Source organism: Ovis canadensis, chromosome 24 (genome assembly GCF_042477335.2).
Source record: "Ovis canadensis isolate MfBH-ARS-UI-01 breed Bighorn chromosome 24, ARS-UI_OviCan_v2, whole genome shotgun sequence".
In the NCBI taxonomy this organism is placed as follows: Eukaryota; Metazoa; Chordata; class Mammalia; order Artiodactyla; family Bovidae; genus Ovis; species Ovis canadensis.
The window spans coordinates 51,416,099-51,437,784 of NC_091268.1; the positions used below are offsets into that span (position 1 = coordinate 51,416,099).

Here is a 21,686-nt window from a genome sequence, read left to right on the forward strand (position 1 = left end):
ATAACTTTAGGTGGTATACAGAAGACCTTAAAAAGAATTCACACCGTATTTCACACCACACACAAAAATTAACTCAAAATGGATCATAGACCTAAATGTATTAGCTAAAATTAGAAAACCCTCAGAAGAAAACACAGGAATATATTTTCTTGACTTTAGATGAGGAAAGTTTAAGATATGACATCAAAAGCACAAACAACAAAAAAACAGCTAAGTTGAATTTCATCAAAATTAAGAACTTTCGTATTTCAAGGACACCATCAAGAAAATGAAAAGACAAAAAATGGGAGAAATTTTTTCTGTTTATCTGGTAAGAGACAACTCAACAATAAAAAGACAACCCTATTTTTAAATGAGCAAAGAATTTGAATAGGTATTTCTCTAAAGAAGATATACAAATAGCAAATAAGCATGTGAAAAGATGCTCAACAGTATTAGTACTTAAGGAAATACAAATTTAAGCTAAAATGGATGAGATACCAATTCAGTCACTAAGAGATGGATAAAATAAAAGACAGACAATAACAAGTTTGGCATGTAGAGAAACTGGGGCCCTTGTCAACTGCTGTAGGAATTGCAAAACAATGTAGGCACTTTGGAAAACAGTTTGGTAATTCCTCATAAAGTTACACATAGAGTTACCATATAATCCAGCAATTTCATTCCTACATATATCTAAAGAGAAGTAAAATCCTACATCCATGAGAAAACTTACACATGAATGTTCACAGTAGCATCATGTGTTACAGTCAGAAAGTTGAAACAATCTAAATGTCAATTAACTGATGAATGGATAAAAGGACATTTCCATACAAATGGGATATTATTCAGCCATGAAAAGTTATGAGGTACTGATAAATGCTAAGAATGGGTGAACCCTAAAAACATGCTCATTAAAAGAAGACACAGGCCACAGACTATGATTCCAGTTACATAAAATGTCAAAGTAAGCAAACCCAGAGACAAGAAATAGGTAAGTATACTACCTAGACCTGGGGGAATGGGGTATGACTACTAGTATTTTAAAATGTACACTAGAAAACTAACTTACACCTCAAATTTGTGATTTCTAGGGTATTATCACAAGATGAAACTGTATTTGAAAAAAATCACTTTAAAGAAAAAACTTATGTAAATATGACAGGTAATGATCTGAAGACTATAAAAATCATGAATACTGTATAAAATTTTTAAAAATTGCAAAATAACAATATGTCAACAAGAGGCATCATAAATGTACAGATTTTTTAGTTCAATCTTTGGTTTTATCATTAGTTTCTATTTAATTTTTCATAGAAGTTGGCTATTTTTACTTGGCTAGATAAACCCTGAAGAAAATGAGTAGCCTTAATGATAGTAGGGGCGCCATGAATATTTGACCAAACGCAAGACTGTGAAAGAGGAAGACGACTGCGTGCTGCTTTGCTCAGCAGCGGCAATCAAGGCAGTAGCTGAGCACCCTGACACCCACGCTCAGAGCACTTCACCTTCAACTCGCCTCTTCTTGGAGCGGGGGTAGCGCTGAGGGCTGACCTCTGCCGTGTTCTCTCCGGGGCTGAGGGAGTGGCAGTAAGTGGTGACTGGACCCCAGGGATGACCAGGTGCCTGGGAGGCACGCTGCAGACACTTTTCCAGGTAGGACAGTCTAAGAGAGAGGCGGGATGGAGCCTGGCTGAAGTGGTCACAGCCCTCACCACACCCTTCCTCTCTCACCCACATCTTTATCCACCCACTCCTAACTTACAGCAGCTGCTTGTCCTGATGGAAGAGTCGGGGGGAGAACTCCGAAAGGAGCTCCAGGAATGCCAGATTTGGGGGCTGACTGGAGGAGCCAGCTGGAGGAAGCTCAGACAAGGAGAACTTGATGCCTTCCCTTGGTTGAGAAGAATCATTTTAGGAAGACAGGCCCCTCCCAACTCTCTCCCAGGGCTGAGGCATCCTGTCCAAGTGCTTCTTCCTCCCCCCGGACCCAGCCTGTCCCCCAGGGATACCCGCTCACCCGTGTGACTGCTACTCCTGGGACCCGATGACCCTCCCTCTGAGACCTCACTCCCAGCCAGTCCTGTACACAGACTCCGGAAGATTCAAGTACCTTGCCTTCTACCAATACTTCCTTACTTGTGTAGCATGACCACAAGGTCACGGTTCTGTAACTGCTGGGGTCCAAAGCTCAAGGCAAATCTCCTGGCCAGGTCCCTCATCTCGATGAAAGCTGGAAGCTCATTCAGGCCCTGGGGCCCTTGTTCCTGCAGCAGTTCTGTGTATAACTGAGACATGGCACACGGAAAGGGAGGAACAAGATAGAACAAGCAAGTACAGCATTCCTTTCTCTGTCCAGAAATTCTAAAGGGCTTGGGACGCCATCTGCTGTTTTTACTTTCTTTCCTCCGAGGACACTGACCATATCCCTGACTGCCTTGCACCAGAGAAGGCTTCACTATGCTCTGTAACAATAAATTAAAATGTCTGTAGTAACTGAAGGAGCTGAGAGACAACAGACTAGAAGAAAATCAGGAACTGGCTATCACTTTATTGCTGGTGCTCCCAGGTACTAACTCACATACGAGTTCTATGGGAGTGGGGTAGAAACTGCCCCGACAGTTAAAATAAATTACTTTTTATGGATCTACTAGTTATGAAGGAGACTGTCATGTGAAATAAAAGTCAAAATAAGTTAGAAACGTCCTGCTCTGAAAGAGCTCACGTTCTGAACAGCTAGGGGTGGGCCACAGAGGGCGGACAGAAGGTCTGAGGCCCCCCAGGCAGAAGGGGTACCTGCTTGAGGCTGAGCAGCAGGATTCGGGAACAGTGGCTTCGGTCAATCTGCCTTGCTCTAGTTAATGTTTCCTTGATAATATCACCATAGTCATTGTAGAACTGATGGGAAAGAAGTAGAGAAAATGATGTTGACCACAGGAAAGGACTGTTTGTGTTCTGATTTTTTCTTCACAGCCCTATTACCTCCTTCCAAAAGGACCTGAGGTAGGGAATATGAATCTAAGCATGAAACAACTCATACTAGACCACATCTCCAGCCAGTAGGGACAAAGCCCCAGAGAAATCACGGTTTAGGCAAAAAATGAAGGGAAGAAACCCTGCCTGGAGTCCATTTCTCAGAGAAGAGTAGGAACCTGCCAGAACACACTGCTACCGCACTGAAACCTCCGCTGTTTGTCTCCCCTGGAACAGAGGCTCCAGGGGGCAGGAACAGTTGACTTTTGTTCACTGAGGAGCCCTTAGTGCCTGGGATACTAGGTACTCAATAAACAGAAATCAGCACGATGGTGGGTTGAGGAGACCAAGGTAGGTATCTAGGTACCTTGGAAGGACTGAACCCTCTTCTGTTCTTTTTATTCCCCTTCTTACATCACCCCATTCCACAGACTAGGCTCACAGAAAGAAAAATTTCTGGACAGGAAGATTAAGGTATTTTCCTTCCAATGAATTTCTTCCTAACAGCTTTTTCTCCACAATTATTTACTACTAAGTCTCTTTTCTTTGTCCCTTTATTCTAAACTACGGGCCTTCCCCTGACTTCTCCTTTAAGCTTGGTACTATCATCTCCCCCACCCTTTCTATAGCACTACAATGTCTGAGGTCAGGGGTCAGAGCCATTCTCAGCCTGGCGCCATGCTGTACCTTGTTGTAGTGTTTGAAAACATCCGAGGCTGCATCCATCTCCAGCACCCCATAAAGCAACAGCTTGCAGAACCCAGCCAGGAGGCGGCGCCGCTGGTGCAGCTGCTCAATCTGTAAGCGATCCTCCTGGGAATGACCTGGCTCCCCGCAAGTGCAGAGTGGAAGCGTCAGAATCACAATTCAGGCCTCTTGCCCTCCAAGGCCGCAGGCCTGAGCCTCAACCCCTTCCCAAGCCCCGGTACCACTGCTCAGCTCCCCAGGCTGGATGAAGACGTGGTCCATGAGGAAGCTGGCCAGCTCAGACTGCAGAGTGGCTTCAGGAATAAAGACAAGAGGCCTAAGGAACTCTCGTCCCCCTACAGTCATCTGAGGACTGAAGATGAGAAGCAGGTCACTTAACAAGACAAAAGCCTGTCAGGGGAAAAAAAGAATGCTTAAAAAGGACAGAAAATTGACCACAACAGAAATTATATTGCTAATTTCCCCTCAGAATGGGTTTCCTCAGACCATGGGAGTGGGGCTACAGACGACATGCATCCTTGACAAATGCTCACTTGCTCCTGGATCTCAGAATCCACGTCTGAGAGGCAGCTCTGGCAGAGTTCACAGAAGGCCACCATCCTGCCCTTCAAATCCAACAGCTGCTTCTGTGGAGACAATGACTTCAGGGGAAGGAATGAAGGAAAACACTGGTACTCCATTCCTGTTCCCCCTCCTCAGACCCATATTCACCTGGGAAGCATCTGATCCAGAAATGTGGGTTAGTGTCCAAAGAATGGAAAAATAGACCAGAGTCAAGGCTGGCAGGGTCACCTGTAAGAACCACATGTTAAAGAGCAAAGATCAGTAGAGTAACGGGCAGGCGCGGAGAGACACAGATAGGCAGATACACATGAAGGAAACAAGGAAGAAAAAAGCAGACCAGGAGAGAGAGAATGAGATGAGGAGAGACCTACTTCCTTTTCTGGTGAGGAAAAAAGTGATTCTGGACAGTCTTCAGAGGATTCTATCCTGAGCAGGAATGCCATCTCTTCCTGATTTAAAGTCTCCTATAATCCCTCAATATTATTCTTGACTCCCCAGGAGCCAAAGAGAATGACTGTTTTCAGGTGCTGAAAAGTACATTCACGTTCCAAGAGTGGGACAGAGGAACAACATGCACGACGGAGCTCTCTTGTCCACTCCACGTCCCTGGGGCTGGAACCACCTGCAAGGTGGCCACCTAGGACATGGGGCCCTTACAACTCCACTTGCTTCCACATTTCCAACTTGTCTACTTGCCTGGTGAGGAACCTCTCCTGTGTCCACAGCCTTTCGGAGGAGTTGGTAGCAGGGCTCATAAAGCTCCCAGCGGGTTAGGTCGTGGGCACTTGGTGGGGGGTGGAGGCAGGAAGAGGGAAATGTTACACTCCAACAGACACCAGCAGCAATAGAAGAGGGAGCAGGAGGGGAGCTGCTCACTTGTAGAAGGCAGAGAGGCGCTTCAGAGTGGCTGCCAGACTGTATACCTCATCTTCATCTAGGAAGGACGACTGAGGAAGAAAGGAGGTCCACGTGGCATTTCCCCGAGAACTCGCGGATGCACACCCCCATATCTCGTGGCCTCTCCCACACAAGTCTGGGGAGTCCTGTCACGTGGCCCTACTTCCAACCTGAAGCAGTTCTTCGAGCTCCTGCTGGAAGCGGTCGGTCAGGAGATCCACCAGCTGGCTGCGGGCGAAGTCCACCCGGGTGAAGAACGTGAACTCAGGATTACACAGCAGATAGAGGGCGTGAGCGCCAGCCTCAAGCACCGCAGGCTCCGTGTGCTTCACCACCACCTCCTGGAGCTGCTGCAGGAGCAGCTCCAGATGCTGAGAGAGAAAAGGTGGGAGAACAGTGTCGTGGGGTAGCTGCGGAAGAGAACTCCTCCTGAGGGGACTAGAGACAGGAGAAAGGAAACAGCATTGACATTAAACTTCAAGGATAAGATGCCTAAGAGAAGGAAGGCTTATTGGTTTTTCTAGAATCTATGTCCTTAAGAAAAACCAGGTACTGGCAGTGGACTCTCTGGCTCTGGGACAAAAGCAGCAAGCCAGAGGGAATGTGTTGTCCTCTCCCCTCACTTTCTCCAAACGCCTGGTACAGTAGATGTTGAGGTCGAAGTAGTTGAGAAGCTGCAGCAGGGGAGCCACCTTCTCTGCGTCAGCTGAGAACTGCGGTGATTCAGAGGGAAGCCTGCTTACAACCTGCCACACTGCTAATTTGGAGGCCACTTCCTTCCACCCGCTCTTTCCCAGTGGCTGAGCGATGAGGCACCTCTACCTTGGCCAGGAGCTGGGGGAGCAGGGGGATGAGATGCTCAGTCAGCTTCACCTTGTCGTCGGCTTGGATCTTACGTTCTTTGGGGGTTAAGCCCTGAAATTAATCATTTGGGATGGGGGAAAGGTGTATGTATGTGTATTCCTCTGCGTGATAATCCTATCTTCCTAGGAAGATAAGCAGCTCCCTTCAGATTTCTTTTGCTAGAAATGGAAATCTTTTGAGAGGCAGAGGAAGGAGCACCCTAAGGATGCTCCTTCCTCTGCCTCTCAAAAGATGAGGACAGACAGTACCTGCCTGGATTTAACACTGCCAACACCCCTCACCCCCGCACCCCTCACGCTGTACCTTCCTCCCTGTGACCCGTCCCACAGGTGGGTGGCCCTCTGAAGCTTGCCGGACACTGGACACAAGGATTTCTATCAGCGTGCTCTCCTGTACATCGCCCAGGTCTGGGTTGGCAGGCGGATGGAAAATAGATTCATAGATTAGCCACACCCGATCCCTAAGAACCCCCTCAAGCACCCCCATCACCCATGACCTATGCCTTTTACAAGTCAAGAGAGAAATCTCTCCTGGTTTCCTATAAGGAGGGGAGAGGGCCTCTTCCCTGGCTATCAGCTGGCACGCACTCTGGTCCTTCTCCAGCAGCAGGCTTGTTAGACTCTCCCAGTCCTTCAGCAGAGGCCCCGCACAGTCCCACAGGCTGTCAACTAAGTATGCGGCGTGGTCATGGAGCTGTGGGAGAAGGTAGATGTTAAGTGATATGTTAACACGCTAGAAGTGGCTCCTGATGAATCATTTCTCCCCTTTATGTAGAGCCAGCTCCCATCCTTCTCTACCTGCACATCTTAGTACAACAGTTCCTTTCCATACGTCACCTCACTCTCCACAAAAAAGGACAGCAGAAGGTAGAAGAAAGTCCTCCGGGGGCGTGGACTTCGGCGTCGCTCCCTCCCGCCCAGCGCTCTTGTCTCACACTCAGGGTAGAAGAGCCTGGTGGAAGGGACACAGGGAAAAGGCACAGCAAAGGAGAAAGGAAGAGTCCAAATTACCACGGAGGGAGGGGCTTAACGGAGAAAGCGACACAGAGCTAAGGGAAATCTCCAGGGATTGAGGAGGGAAGGAGGCACCAAGGGAGACTAAGGGGCTGGGGAGGGGAGCTTAGAGCAGCAGCAGATGATGGAGAGAAACCAAGACGGTGTTAAAGAAACAAAGAAAAGGAGCCCCACTCACTTCCAGTACAGAAACTCCCCTGCAGCAGAGGCCAGGGCTCTGTTAGAGGCGTACACGACAGGGTAGATGCTCTCACAGTCTGCATCTGTCAGCACCCCGTCCATGCTCCTGCCGGGAGAAAAGCAGAACGAGCAGGTGGATATCGATGTTGTCCTCTGGCACAACTGAGGTTAGAAAGGAGGCAAAGCCAACAAGGATTAACTCACAAAGAACTTGCAAATAGAAGAATGGGAGACAGAGGGATATGGAGTTAGAGAAGACAGGAAATTTCCCCCTGAGCTCTTGCAACTTGGGGATGATCTCAGTCTTTCAACCTGTACACAGACAGGAGTCAACCTACAATGGGTGAAGGGAAAGAGACTCCGGAAGGGCCTGTCTGATACTGAAAAAAACCCTGAGATGCCTGTCTCTCCACTTCCCAGGACTCACTTGAGGATAAGTATCAGCAACCTAACGGCCTCCACTGCCACGTCATACTCCCGGTCCATGACCATGGAAACCATCCGGTCCTGTAAGGAGAACATCACTTAGTACCTCCTTGTATCCATCCCCAAACACCATCCTCTTAGAATTTGAGAGATTCCTAAAGAGAGGGTGTAGAAGCAGACAGTGGGACAGCCACAGATCCATAGAAGCAATAGAAGTGGGAAAATGAGGTGAGGAAATGGGAACCACAGACAGAGCCAAGCACAGGAGCACGGTCCTGATTTTACCTTAAAGCGGCTGGTAAAGAGCTCCAGGCGCGCAGTCAAGTCTTGGTTGCCATACAGCCCCTTGAGAGCCTTCAAGCACTTCAGACGCACATCTCGATGCTACCGAGGAGAATGGAAACATGAATGACTCCTCCTCTCCTTACCCCTGCTGGATCCCCATCGTTCCCCCTCAGCTTGCTTATCCTGGGCCTGGGGTCCTCGATATTGAAGTCTCTGAGATGTCTCAAAGAGAATGAACAACTGTCTTCTCACTTAAAACCCCAAACTCTCCTTTTCAGCAGAATTAAGCAATCCTGATTAAGAGGATCTTTTGGCTACCACCCCAGCACTTGTATTACCACCCTATCAATAACTTTCTTGCCCTTTCATAGGGAAAGTCTTTCTCCCCTCAACTCTGTTTTAAGGCATTTACTCCCCTAAATATACCCTTCCTTCCCCTAACTTCTCTTACCCTCCCCAGTACTAGGGGAGTTTTGAGGTTCAGTGTCTTGATGAGTTCATCACTGATCACTAGTGAAACACCCAAGTGGCAAGATCAGGAAAAGCTGAAGCATCCTGGGGCAGGGAAGAAGACTGACTCAACTCTCACCTTATCATGCAGGGTCCAGCCAATATATTTTAAGTAGCTGTCAGTGAGGAAAGAGGTGCTGTAGCTCTGCATCCAAGATCCAATCTCCTCGATGCAGATAGCACGGATCTCAGGAAGAACATCCCTAGGCACAGAGAGAAAACTGACCCTTTTCACCTTCTCTCCAAACTGACTTTCTATCCTAGCAGATTATCTCTTTGTCACAGAAGAGTCTATTTTCTTGATTAAACATCAATTACTAGCTCTTTCACTTCCTCCTCCCAATGTAAATAAAATACATTAAAAAGTGAACAGTTCCCTTCTATAACCAATCATTAAAACTTATCCTCCATGCCCCTTTTAAACTGATTTTGGAATCTTAACTATCGGCCAAACTGCGTGTGTGGTGAACTGAAATACAGCTGATGTACAACATAATTTTCAGGTGTACAACAGTGATTCATAATTCTTAAAGACTATGTTTCATTTATCCTAAGACGATGAGTTATATTCTCTATGTTGTACAACATATCCACGTGTGTGTGTGGATTCCACTTCACGGACACTCCTTAATTCTACCAGTTGTTTACCCAGTATACAACTCCCCTGCCTTTAGCACAGTGAAAGGCAGGGTGAAGTGGGCTGGGAAAAGGCCTGTAGAGCTGTACACCCTCAGAAAGGCCCTGCTTTTGGCTCTCTCCTCTTGTCCTCTCAAGGCTCAAGCCCCAGGAAGATGGGGGAGGGGAGGTCTTAGGCAAAGTTTGAGCAGAATAATACTCATCAATGCCTGATGCTTTTATCTTCCCTCCCAGAAGAGTTTATACAACCCTTTGTAGGCAGGAATAAATTAAACCTAATTTGGAACATTTGTTAGAGTTTTTTCCGAGCTGTGGGACTAACCAGATAACAAGGTTAGCAGGGGACCTTGTTATTTCTACAGACTCCGTAACTGAGGACCCAGCTGCTTCAATGAGAGGAGCACAGTAACTCACCTGTACCGATGTACAAAGACACCCCTGAAAAGGGCATTCATCATCCCCTCAATCTCCTCTTGATGCTCTTGAAGCTGGAGGATGGGGAGGAACAGGTCAATCTCTCATGTCCCCCAGCAGTATAAGGCCACAAAAATATTAGAAAAATATGACATTCACCTGTTTCCTATTAATTACAGGGCACAGTCTGAACCTCTTGTATCCTATGTTCCCTTTTAAAGCTTTTCTTTTAAGTTTTCAGGTCATGTGGCTTTATTTCCCACATGTTCACAATACTTCTATCTCCCCAAATCACTTTTTTCTCCACATGAAAAATACACATCTATAAATAAGGTATGAAAGTTACAAGCTACTCTCTCTCTTTCCTTTGAGGGTATGGATTAGATACCTTGGAAAAGAATATCACCCACTCATCCACACGTGATAGTGGATACCGCAGTGAAGTTAGGCAGTAAGATACCTCTAAAACACAAAGCTGATGAGAAAGCTGGCAAATGAAAGTAATTAAGCTAATCAGTCTAAAGCAGAGAAAAAGAAAATGTAGCCAATAAGTTATCAGAATAGAAAAAGGTTAAACCTTCTAATTCTGGAAGAAGCTGTATAGTCAACTAATGCCTGAGAGATTTGTGTTTTGAAAAAATAATATCCCTTCTGTGTCTTGTTATTTTACCATCTTTGGCTATTTAGAGGTCCTAGCTGGTGGTTATACAAGTTTTTTACAAACATTAATTGGGGAAATTTTTTTTTAATAAATGCAATTTGTTTGATAAAAGAAATGGAACAAAAAAAAGAGAAGGACGCAATTAAATTCAATTCAGTTCAGCTGCTCAGCTGTGTCTGACTCTTTGCGACGCCATGAATCGCAGCATGCCAGGCCTCCCTGTCCATCACTAACTCCCGGAGTTCACTCAAATTCACATCCATCGAGTCGGTGATGCCATCCAGTCATCTCATCCTCTGACAGAATGTGGTCCACTGGAGAAGGGAATGGCAAACCACTTCAGTATTCTTGCCTTGAGAACCCCATGAACAGTATGAAAAGGCAAAATGATAGGATACTGAAAGAGGAACTCCCCAGGTTGGTAGGTACCCAATATGCTACTGGAGATCAGTGGAGAAATAACTCCAGAAAGAATGAAGGGATACAGCCAAAGCAAAAACAATACCCAGCTGTGGATGTGACTGCTGATAGAAGCAAGGTCTGATGCTGTAAAGAGCAATATTGCATAGGAATCTGGAATGTCAGGTCCATGAATCCAGGCAAATTGGAAGTGGTCAAACAGGAGATGGGAAGAGTGAATGTCAACATTCTAGAAATCAGCAAACTAAAATGGACTGGAATGGGTGAATTTAACTCAGATGACCATTATATCTACTACTGCGGGCAGGAATCCCTTAGAAATGGAGTAGCCATCATGGTCAACAAGAGAGTCCGAAATGCAGTACTTGGATGCAATCTCCGAAACGACAGAATGATCTCTGTTCGTTTCCAAGGCAAACCATTCAATATCACAGTAATCCAAGTCTATGCCCCAACCAGTAATGCTGAAGAAGCTGAAGTTGAACAGTTCTATGAAGACCTACAAGACCTTTTAGAACTAACATCCAAAAAAGATGTCCTTTACATTATAGGGGATGGAATGCAAAAGTAGGAAGTCAAGAAACACCTGGAGTAACAGGCAAATTTGGCCTTGGAATACGGAATGAAGCAGGGCAAAGGCTAATAGAGTTTTGTCAAGAGAATGCACTGGTCATAGCAAACAACCTCTTCCAACAACACAAGAGAAGATTCTACACATGGACATCACCAGATGGTCAACAGTGAAATCAAACTGATTATATTCTTTGCAGCCAAAGATGGAGAAGCTCTATACAGTCAGCAAAAACAAGACCGGGAGCTGACTGTGGCTCGGATCATGAACTCCTTATTGCCAAATTCAGACTTAAGTTGAAGAAAGTAGGGAAAACCACTAGACTATTCAGGTAGGACCTAAATCAAATCCCTTATGATTATACAGTGGAAGTGAGAAATAGATTTAAGGGACTAGATCTGATAGAGTGCCTGATGAACTATGGACGGAGGTTCGTGATATTGTACAGGAGACAGGGATCAAGACCATCCCCGTGGAAAAGAAATGCAAAAAAGCAAAACGGCTGTGTGGGGAGGCCTTACAAATAGCTCTGAAAAGAAGAGAAGCGAAAAGCAAAGGAGAAAAGGAAAGATATAAGCATCTGAATGCAGAGTTCCAAAGAATAGCAAGAAGAGATAAGAAAGCCTTCCTCAGCAATCAATGCAAAGAAACAGAGGAAACCAACAGAATGGGAAGGACTAGAGATCTCTTCAAGAAAATCAGAGATAGCAAGGGAACATTTCACGCAAAGATGCACTCGATAAAGGACAGAAATGGTATGGACCTAACAGAAGCAGAAGATATTAAGAGGTGGCAAGAATACACAGAAGAACTGTACAGAAAAGATCTTCATGACCAAGATAATCACGATGGTGTGATCACTCACCTAGAGCCAGACTTCCTGGAATGTGAAGTCAAGTGGGCCTTAGAAAGCATCACTACGAACAAAGCTAGTGCAGGTAATGGAATTCCAGTTGAGCTATTTCAAATCCTGAAAGATGATGCTGTGAAAGTGCTGCACTTAATATGCCAGCAAATTTGGAAAACTCAGCAGTGGCCACAGGACTGGAAAAGGTCGGTTTTCATTCCAATCCCAAAGAAAGGCAATGCCAAAGAATGCTCAAACTACTGCACAATTGCACTCATCTCACACACTAGTAAAGTAGTGCTCAAAATTCTCCAAGCCAGGCTTCAGCAATACGTGAACCGTGAACTTCCTGATGTTCAAGCTGGTTTTAGAAAAGGCAGAGGAACCAGAGATCAAATTGCCAACATCCGCTGGATCATGGAAAAAGTAAGAGAGTTCCAGAAAAACATCTATTTCTGCTTTATTGACTAGGCCACAGCAATTAGATTAGTGATTCTCAATTGGGGTTCCCACAGGACTTTAGCAAAGTCTGAAGACAGTTTTGTTTATTACGGCCTGGGTACTACCGCCACCTAGTGGATACAGGCCAGGTATGCTGCGGGTTTGATCCCTGGGATGGGAGATCCCCTGGGGGATGAAATCGCAACCCACTCCAGTATTCTTGCCTGAAAAATCCCATGGACAGAGGAGTCTGGCAGGCTACAATCCATGGTATGGCAAGGATTTGGACACAACTGAGCCCATATGCTGAAACAATGCCAGGACAGCCTCCTAAATGGCACTGTTGAGATCAGATGTTATCTGTTACCCTAACAGGTAACAGGGAAGCAGAATTGCAAGGCGACATTCTTGAAGACAACCGACCCAACTGAATAATTCAATATCCTGAGGGGAAAGTGGAGGCCGGGGCAGAGGTTCTGTACAAGATTAAAGGAGACTTAAGAAACACAAAAGACCAAGTGAAATGCACAGTCCTTAACGAAGCCACAGTCTGGCTGGAACTAACCAGATATAAAAGGCATGGAAACAGTGAGAGATTTTATTTTCTTGGGCTCCAAAATCACTGCAGATGGTGACTGCAGCCATGAAATTAAAAGATGCTTCCTCCTTGGAAGACTAGCTATGACCAACCTAGACAGCATATTAAAAAGCAGAGACATTACTTTCCCAACAAAGGTCCATCTAGTCAAAGCCATGGTTTTTCCAGTGGTCATGTATGGATGTGAGAGTTGGATTATAAAGAAAGCTGAGCGCCAAAGAATTGATGCTTTTTAACTGTGGTGTTGGAGAAGACTATTCAGAGTACCTTGAACTGCAAGATCCAACCAGTCCATCCTAAAGGAGATCAGTCCGGAGTGTTCATTGGAAGGACTGATGGTGAAGCTGAAACTCCAATACTTTGGCCACCTGATGCAAAGAACTGACTCATTGGAAAAGACCCTGATGCTGGGAAAGATTGAAGAAAGGAGAAGGGGACGACAGAGGATGAGATGGTTAAATGGCATCACTGACTCGATGGTCATGAGTTTGAGCAAACTCCGAGAGTTGGTGATGGACAGAGAAGTCTGGAGTGCTGCACTCCATAGGGTTGCAAAGAGTTGGACGCAGCTGAACTGAAAAGGCATTTTGGGGACAAATGGAAATTTTAAAATATGAGTTGGGATTAGAAAATATTAGGGAATCACTGTTAATGTTTTTGGATAGGAAAATAGTATTGGGATAATACAGGAACATGTTTTTTTAGAGGACATATTCAAATCTTTAGGTTAAAATATCTCCAGGTGGCGCTAGTGGTAAAGAACCTGCCTGCCGATTCAGGAGGTGCAAGAGATGCGGTTCGATCTCTGGGTTGGGAAGATGCCCTGATGTAAGAAATGGAAACTGGCTCCAGTATTCTTGCCTGGAAAATCCCATGGACAGAGGAGCCTAAAGGACTACAGTCCATGGGTCACAGAGAATCGGACATGACTGAGAACACACATACACATCCACAATTTAGTAAAAAAATATCAAGGGAAAAAAAAAATAGATGAAGTATAGTGAAACATATGACTGAGTGATTGAACGAAATAATAGTTGTTAAATCCAGATAGCTCATATGTTGTGTTCATTCTACCAATATATCTTTTTGAACATTTGCATATTTTCATAATTAACGGAAAAGGAAAGAGAGGGAAGGAAGAAAGGTGGTCTATCAATACCAAATTTTACGTAAGTCAAAAAGGGAGACTGAAAAAAGGCCATTGGCTATAGGGATTAAGAAGTTACTGGTTTGGAGAGAACAACTGGAAAGAAAAAAATGGGGATAGAAGCTAGGTGGCAAAAAGGATTCAGTTGGATATTAAGGAAAGAAGGAAATACTAAAAGGATAGAAATGGAGTAACTTATAGAGAAGGATTAAGGATAGATTCAAACGCTTATATACATTTATAACTGGAGAGAGGGAAACCAGTGGGGAGGGAGAAATTAAAGACAGAAAGTAAAACTACAACTGATGAAACAAGAGCCAGAGAAGTCCAAATAAAATAATCACACACGTGTATATAAGATTTGAGACAGACTTAATACATATACTGTTTAAGATCACACTGACAGTGAAAACAGCAAAAGAGAATCCGGGAAGTAGAACGTTCCCTCCTCTAATGATTTAGCATGGAAGAGTTCTTTGATGAGAGCTGGAAAACTGTCAGTTGGCACAGTTAGACATGGTGAGTCCTGCCAACCTCATGGATGGGGAGGTCTCAGATACTCTGGAGAAGTAAGGGGAAAATCAGTGTTAAGTTTCATGACATACACAGCTGTTTGAAGGTTTGCACAGTGTAAGAGATTTTTGGGGGGGGTTATGTCCTCTGGTGGTCTTCTTCAGGTTTAAAAGGAATCAAGGCAAGTACCTACTATGTGCTTAGGTAGGCAATTTACTTGTCTCATTTAGTCGTCACAAAAACAATTACCTCCTTTTAAAAGGAAAGGACACTGAAGCTTAGAGGTTACATAAGGCCATGGAGCTAGTAGCTAACTGGAACAGAATTTAAATCCAGGAGTGAACGACAGGCCTGTGTCCTTTCCATTCCTTGAAAACTTGGCTTCCTCCACCAGCAGCTGGCCTCCCAGCACTCCTGCACACCATACACTTGAGATAAAAGTCAATGCTCAATTCCTTGCACAACATGCAGGCACAACACTTAAACACTCGTGATAATGAATGCAGACAATAGAAACTGAGCAAAAGTGGAATTACAGAGAACTTTTAAAATTTACTCTAAACTAGAGATGCTCTCTCGAACCCACATCCCAGAAACAAGCTGAACATACAATGACTTCCAACAGGATGGGTCTATTAAACTACTGCCAGACTCCATCATTCACAGTCTGAAAGCTTGCCTGGGCACTGTGCCGGGGAGAGAGAAGCTTGGGGGCTGATAAAGTGGTATGATAAGCAGCTATGACGGAAGCGAGAACGGAGCAGGAGGCAGGGAAACGTCTCACCTCTCTGCGTTTCTCCAGCAGGCTCTCGAGCCGCTCAGGTGCTCTCTGTCCCGGGCCCTTATTCCGTTCAGCCTCGTACTGACGCTGATTGTTGTCCTTGTGCAGACTCAGCTGGAGGGCAACTCTTACCAGGGAGGTCATCAGCTTCATGGCTTTGAGTCGGTAAGAACAAGATAAGAAAATCATTAAGTGAGAGGAGGGATGGTATGTTCAAAAAAGAAGGAAAAAGGGGCAGTGAAAAAGAAAAGCTACAGCAGGGTGACCCTAAAATCCTAAGACTCACTGTTCTGGAGTGGGCTTTTTCTCTCCCTCTTTTGGGCTTCTTTTAATCCTTAGCCTGTTCTCAGTGAGCTCTGAGAAACATGTTAAAGCTGGAAACTGTCACTATGATCTACCCTTTTTAACAATCCCACTAGTGAGAAACTGGATGAAGGTTCAGGACAAAATAAGCATGACCTGGAAATAAACAGCTAGAATGCAGGCAGGAAAGAAGATCCAGGACTAGAGAACAGAAGGACATTCTACCAACCCCCATGAGAACATTTACAGAGTTAACAGTGACCACTTACCAGCCAGGGTGCTAGTGTGACGGAAGGCACGGACCTGGGAGTCTGAGAGGCCAGTGAGCAGGGAGATGAGGTTGTCCATGGGGAAGCCATCGTAGAGGAGGCTGTACTGGCACTGGTAGACCAATGTTCTCACAAATTCACAGAAGCTGCCCTGGAACTTCTTCCAGGATGGGCCTGAAGCTGTCAGAGGATAGTCTCCTGAATCCTAAAGAAGAGTTCATGAAAAAGATGGGAGAGTTACTACCAGATCCATGGAGTCATAGGGACTGGATGTCAAAACCCAACCATATAGTAAAATGTACATCTTATTCTCAACTCTGTAGGCATTTTTAGATAATGTATATAGGTCCCTTTTGCTCCCAAGAGATTAAACCCCTCCTTCCGAAAGCTATCCTATTTCCCAGAATCGAAAAGAAGAGGGTAATGGGCCTTGTATTTTGCAATAACAGTGGCTAGAGGATCCTGGACAGTCTTCCTCCACCTCATTAAACTGTTCAGTTAGGTGCTGGATGATCTCTGAGTTAGACATCGTCTTGAACATCTCAGGGGTCACAGTGCCTGAGGAATGGAGGAGATGAGATACTTAGAAGGAAAATAACAGATACCATGACCATTTACATAAACATTTGAAGATGATCTTAAAAATATATTGAAAAGAGATCAGGTGGGGAATCAGAAGACCTGAATCCTAGTCATAAATGTGCTACCATCTAACTAGAATATCTGATATAAGGCAACCTGTCTAAAAAACCCCAGGGAATCAAACAGCAGAAAACTACAGTTAAAAAAAAAAATCCAAACAAAAAGAAAGCAAGAAAACTATACCAGGTTCTTATAATACAACCTGCAGTCTTATAAGACTATCTGCCCCAGCAAATTAGGTCATGGCCTTTGGGGACCTGGGGCCACAGTTTAAGCAGAGAAATATGACATGAAATGGCTGAGAAATAAGGGATAAGAAAATAAAAGATTAGAGAAAAGAAAAGTCTGATGGTCCAAATCTGTAAACATCATCACATTAGTATGTCTATTTTTCTCCAAAGGATTCTGTCTCCAAACCAATACATTTCATTACTGGATCACTTCCCTATTTACCAATCAACAGTGTAGTTGATACTAGTTAAATAAGGGAAACTTTTCTTACACTTTACCCTCTCTTTATAGGAATGCCTAATTCTACTCATATTCACAAAGAAAAAGTTTTATAAAAGAAAAAGGCTGGGGGTTAGAAAAGCGTAAAGTTTCCTCACCTTTACATCCACAAGACCGGATGAAAAAGTTAACGAGCTCCAGGAATGCGGCATCCTGGTCTTGCTTGTAGCTATCCAGCCACTCATCTACCAAAGACTAGGAAAACAGTATGGATGATTTCTATTTCTGGCAATATGATAGACTAGAAATTCTGTATAAGCTTCCTAACTGACACATCTAAACTTCTGATTAAAATATTAAAAACATCTTTTAAATGAAAGGTAGAATTCCATAAAACCAAAAATGGAAGTGAAGGTAGCAACTCTGGGAGATAAGCAAGCTGACTTTCGCTGAGGGTCTACTAAACCCCGGGAACCCTAACTTTCTGTCCAGATGGATGCACAGAATGTAGAGCACAGGAGACAAAGGCTAAAGGGCTTCCAAAGCGAGTAGTCCAAAAGGAGGCTCCTGCAGAGAGGCATACCTTCATGAGAGCAAGAATGAGAAATAGATTTACAGGTCAGAAGGGAAGCAAGACAACTAGCTTGTTATGACCTTAGTGTGGGGTAGAAGAAAAAAAGAATTGTTCCTTCAGGATTCATAACCATAAGCCAGTTCCTGTATCTGGATTTGCAGTCCAGATCCACCTTACCAATAAAATAAAAATAATTTCAATCAGAATTTAATTAAAAGTGATTCTTCAGACTTCCCTGGTGGTCCAGTGGTTAAGAATCCACCTGGCAATGCAGGGGACGTGGGTTCAATCCCTTGTCTGGGAATATTCCACATGCCATGGGGCAAATAACCCTATGCATGCCACAACCACAGAAACCTGCACTCTACAGCCCGTGCTCTGCAACGAGAAGGCACCACAATGAAGAGCCTGCGCACCACAACTAGAGACCCGCCCCTGCCTGCCACCTCTAGAGAAAGCCTGCACACAGCAACAAAGACCCCAACAAAGAAACAAGGCACTAAAACTAACAACTAGCCGAAAAACAGACAGAATTACATTCACAGGCTTCAAACACTGGAGTTATCACAGATTATAAAATTATTATTTCCATGATTAAATAAAAGAGAAGCTTGAAAATACAAGCAAAGAACAATTAACTTTGGAAAGGGGTCAAACAAAATGTGTAGAGGTGCAAAATATAATAAATAAAATTTGAAACATCAATGAATGGATTAAAAACAGATTAGATACAGCACAACATGAGTGAAGTAGAAGATTAAGTCAAAGAAAGTATCCGAAATGTAGCCCAGAGAGACAAATAAAAGTAAGGAAAAAAGTTATTAAGACATGGAGAAGAGAGAGAATTTCTAATGATGTCTAATTGAATTCCAGAAGGGGATTCACAGAATGAGAAAGAGGCAACATTGAAAAAGAATTCTGCATAGTTGTCAAAAGACACCAGTCCTCAGAGCCTGGAACCTAACTGATCTCAAGCATGAAAAGAAAAGTTTATACCTCTGAACATCTGACAATACATAAGAACACAAAAGCAAAACAGTCTTGAAAACTGTTAAACTAAATAAATTACTTACAAAGGACATGCATTTAACATTTACAAACAAAAGCATTTACAAGTTAGACATGCACAAAAACAGTCCCAGCCGTATATGGTTATTAAATTAAATCAAACATTAAAAATGTAGTTTCTCAGTCACACCAGCCACATATCAAAAATCCATGTGTGGCTGGTGGAATACTGTACCAGACAACAGTGATACAGACACCTCCATCATTAGAGATTGCTGTATTAGATAGCGCTTAGACTGATTGCTGACATTCAATAGCAATACAGGAAGTTAGAAGGCAGTGGAATAATCTTTTTAATGTGCCGAGAGAAAAAAAATCATCTTAGAATTTGATACCCAGAAACCTTTTGAGAACAAGGGTAAAAGATATTTTATACAAGCAAACAATGAGTTTGTTAATAAACTCTATCTAAAAGAGATTTTAAAACATAAACTTTGGACAGCAAGAGAATGATTCTGTGTGGAAGATTTCAGATTTGAAAGGAAATGATGCAACTAAGAGTTTGCATACTGCAACGAAGACTGAAGATCCTGAGAGCTACAACTAAGACCCAGCACAGTCAAATAAGTATTTTTTAAAAGAAGAAATGATGAACAAAAAGTGATTAAAATGTAGATAAGTATAAACAAACATTATTTAAAACAATGATGTCTACTTGGAAGAGAAGGAAAGGACAGAACTAAAACCCTGCACAACAAACAGCATGTACGGGGGCTTCCCTGGCAGTCCAGTCATTAGGATTCTGCATTTCCACTGTATGCAGCCTGGGTTCAGTCCCTGGTCAGGGAACTAAGATCCCGAAAGTCATTTGGCACTGCCAAAAAAAAAAAAAAAACACAACAAAAAACCCAAACAGTATGTAAACTGTAAGGTCTAACTGGAATTAAAATGTGCTTAGGTTCTTGTATGAAATAAAACATTCAAAAGGAAAAAAAGAGAAGAGGAAAGAGAAACAGAAAAGGCAAGATAAAGCGAAACCACATAAGATGGTAGAAATAAATGGAAATATCTCAGTACTGACAATAAATATAAATCAATCTCTCTTGTTCAAGGAGACACAGGCAGAATGGATAGGTATAATTGTCAAAGTGGAGCTAAAAGTGACAGGGGTGAACACATTGCCACCAGAATCCAAGCTGCTTCTCTAAATTATCCAATGCCTTACCATGTCCCTTCCATCAATCAATAAAGGCAAGACCTACCCTCATCTGTGATACTATTAGGAAAGGAACATTGCCCCTCATGCAAGATCTCCCTTACATCACTCTACGGATTCACCCTGTGGCCTAATCTGCCTTTCTTGATACCAGTTATGTTCACTAAATCAAGTTTGTAGACATTTGTTCTTATCATCCCACCCAGCAAGGAATGTGATGGTATCAAGAAACGGAGGTGAGATACTGTTTTACCTGCATGTCACTTTTGGCACCTTTCACAGCATCAAAGAGATCACTGGCTGGTGGCTCTGACTCTTTCTGACCATGAGCACGTACTGTTCGGGACCTCTTCTTTGGAAGTTTTGCCTAGTTAGTATAAAGAAATCATGAATGTTTTTAAAAAGTAAAGTGACATTAACACTTACTCTCATCAAAATCAGTTAGGCTTAAGCTGCCAATTCCACAGCAGAGTTTGAGTTACTGACTCAGCTTAGAAATCAAGGATTTTTATATTGTCAACTTTATTATTTCTAGCCTTATCTCCTTTTAAAAGTTCTGTAACCCAATTCCTGTTCCTCTATACCCTAATACTGTATTCTCTGCTCTTCAAAATCTGCCTGCTTTCTACTTCTGTCCCTTAATACTCTTTAAGCCCTGTCCTTTCATCAAGCATAACACCTGAGCCTCTTCTAGGTTTTCTTTTGCTGCTTCCCAGACCAGGTTCAAAAACAAAACTGACTCACTGGGGTTGGTTTGAGTGGACGTTTTGCTGCTCTCTTCTTCCCATTTCGTCTCAAGCTGTCTTCGAAATCACTGCCTTCACCAGCTGACAAAGATTCACTATCCCTATGAAGGAGTGTGGTTCTGCTTAGATACAACACCCTAGTCCCTATATATAAAAGGGTAAATGAATTATAATTTCTCTAATTGTACACTCCTCTCCATGAGAAAAATATATTCAGATTTTAAGGAGAGATGAGCTGACTGTTGCCAGGAAGTAGAGACAATGTCTTAAAAGAAAACTTTCACTTAAAGAAAGCATTGGAAATGAAGAATGAGGCACTGAGGGAGATGAAGCAAAACTCCTGCTTCTGTTGCGTAGTCGCTTCAGTCATGTCCGCCTCTGTGTGACCCTATGGACAGCAGCCCACCAGGCTCCTCTGTCCACAGGATTCTCTAGGCAAGACACTGGAGTGGGTTGCCATTTCCTTCTCCAAACTCTTTCCTAATATCCACATTAAAAAGAAAAGATAAAGATATTCACATAGGCAGTCAGGGAGATCACTGCTGTGTAGAGAAAAATTAGCATGGGTCAGGAAGTCGTGTTTGATTAATACTAATACACAAACAGGAGATTAATGTGTGTCTGGTGCTAAATTTCAGCCCTTAAAACAAATTCACCTCTTACTGATTAAAATGTACAGAATATATATAACCTGGTCCTAAACAGCACAATGATTTTACAAGAAACTAAAATTACCAGGGGATATTTTTATAACTATAACTGAAATATAAACTTAAAAAATGATGAATCATTATGTTGTATATCTGAAACTTATATAATATCATGCATCAACTATACCTCAATAAAAAAAATTACCAGGGGATAAATTAGACCTTGTATGAGACTTTTTTTTCCTGTAAAGATTAAAAAAAAAAATTTTTTTTAACCGAGGATGTACTCTTATAACTGTCACAGAATAAGCTCATAAATGCTAACAGGTGATGACTTGTTTCTATAACCCTAAATGAAGGAATTACAGGACACCAACTAAAAAGGATATATTAGTTT

The 21,686-nt window shown here is 43.3% G+C and overlaps 1 protein-coding gene across 3 annotated transcripts in view; it reads right to left on the reverse strand.

Moving 5' to 3' along the window:
• STAG3 (STAG3 cohesin complex component) overlaps positions 1 to 21,686 on the reverse strand; it is a 28,718-nt gene that overhangs the window by 5,009 nt on the left and 2,023 nt on the right. Inside the window, exons 3-29 of one of the 3 annotated variants that reach the window (XM_069571129.1) lie at positions 20,638 to 20,740; positions 20,147 to 20,260; positions 17,254 to 17,350; positions 16,485 to 16,561; positions 16,004 to 16,208; positions 15,435 to 15,586; positions 9,450 to 9,523; positions 8,479 to 8,602; positions 7,890 to 7,988; positions 7,606 to 7,685; positions 7,177 to 7,284; positions 6,822 to 6,936; positions 6,573 to 6,678; positions 6,289 to 6,392; positions 5,944 to 6,036; positions 5,745 to 5,834; positions 5,292 to 5,492; positions 5,101 to 5,171; positions 4,921 to 5,008; positions 4,372 to 4,452; positions 4,194 to 4,286; positions 3,882 to 4,050; positions 3,640 to 3,776; positions 2,776 to 2,877; positions 2,119 to 2,267; positions 1,745 to 1,873; positions 1,488 to 1,645 (exon numbers count right to left, since the gene is read on the reverse strand). In XM_069571129.1, the coding sequence (XP_069427230.1) occupies positions 1,488 to 1,645; positions 1,745 to 1,873; positions 2,119 to 2,267; positions 2,776 to 2,877; positions 3,640 to 3,776; positions 3,882 to 4,050; positions 4,194 to 4,286; positions 4,372 to 4,452; positions 4,921 to 5,008; positions 5,101 to 5,171; positions 5,292 to 5,492; positions 5,745 to 5,834; positions 5,944 to 6,036; positions 6,289 to 6,392; positions 6,573 to 6,678; positions 6,822 to 6,936; positions 7,177 to 7,284; positions 7,606 to 7,685; positions 7,890 to 7,988; positions 8,479 to 8,602; positions 9,450 to 9,523; positions 15,435 to 15,586; positions 16,004 to 16,208; positions 16,485 to 16,561; positions 17,254 to 17,350; positions 20,147 to 20,260; positions 20,638 to 20,740 (3,119 nt within the window). Of the gene's footprint in view, positions 1 to 1,487; positions 1,646 to 1,744; positions 1,874 to 2,118; positions 2,268 to 2,775; positions 2,878 to 3,639; positions 3,777 to 3,881; positions 4,051 to 4,193; positions 4,302 to 4,371; positions 4,453 to 4,920; positions 5,009 to 5,100; positions 5,172 to 5,291; positions 5,493 to 5,744; positions 5,835 to 5,943; positions 6,037 to 6,288; positions 6,393 to 6,572; positions 6,679 to 6,821; positions 6,937 to 7,176; positions 7,285 to 7,605; positions 7,686 to 7,889; positions 7,989 to 8,478; positions 8,603 to 9,449; positions 9,524 to 15,434; positions 15,587 to 16,003; positions 16,209 to 16,484; positions 16,562 to 17,253; positions 17,351 to 20,146; positions 20,261 to 20,637; positions 20,741 to 21,686 lie in introns of all 3 variants that reach the window. The other 2 variants (XM_069571128.1, XM_069571130.1) reach the window with 2 other exon arrangements.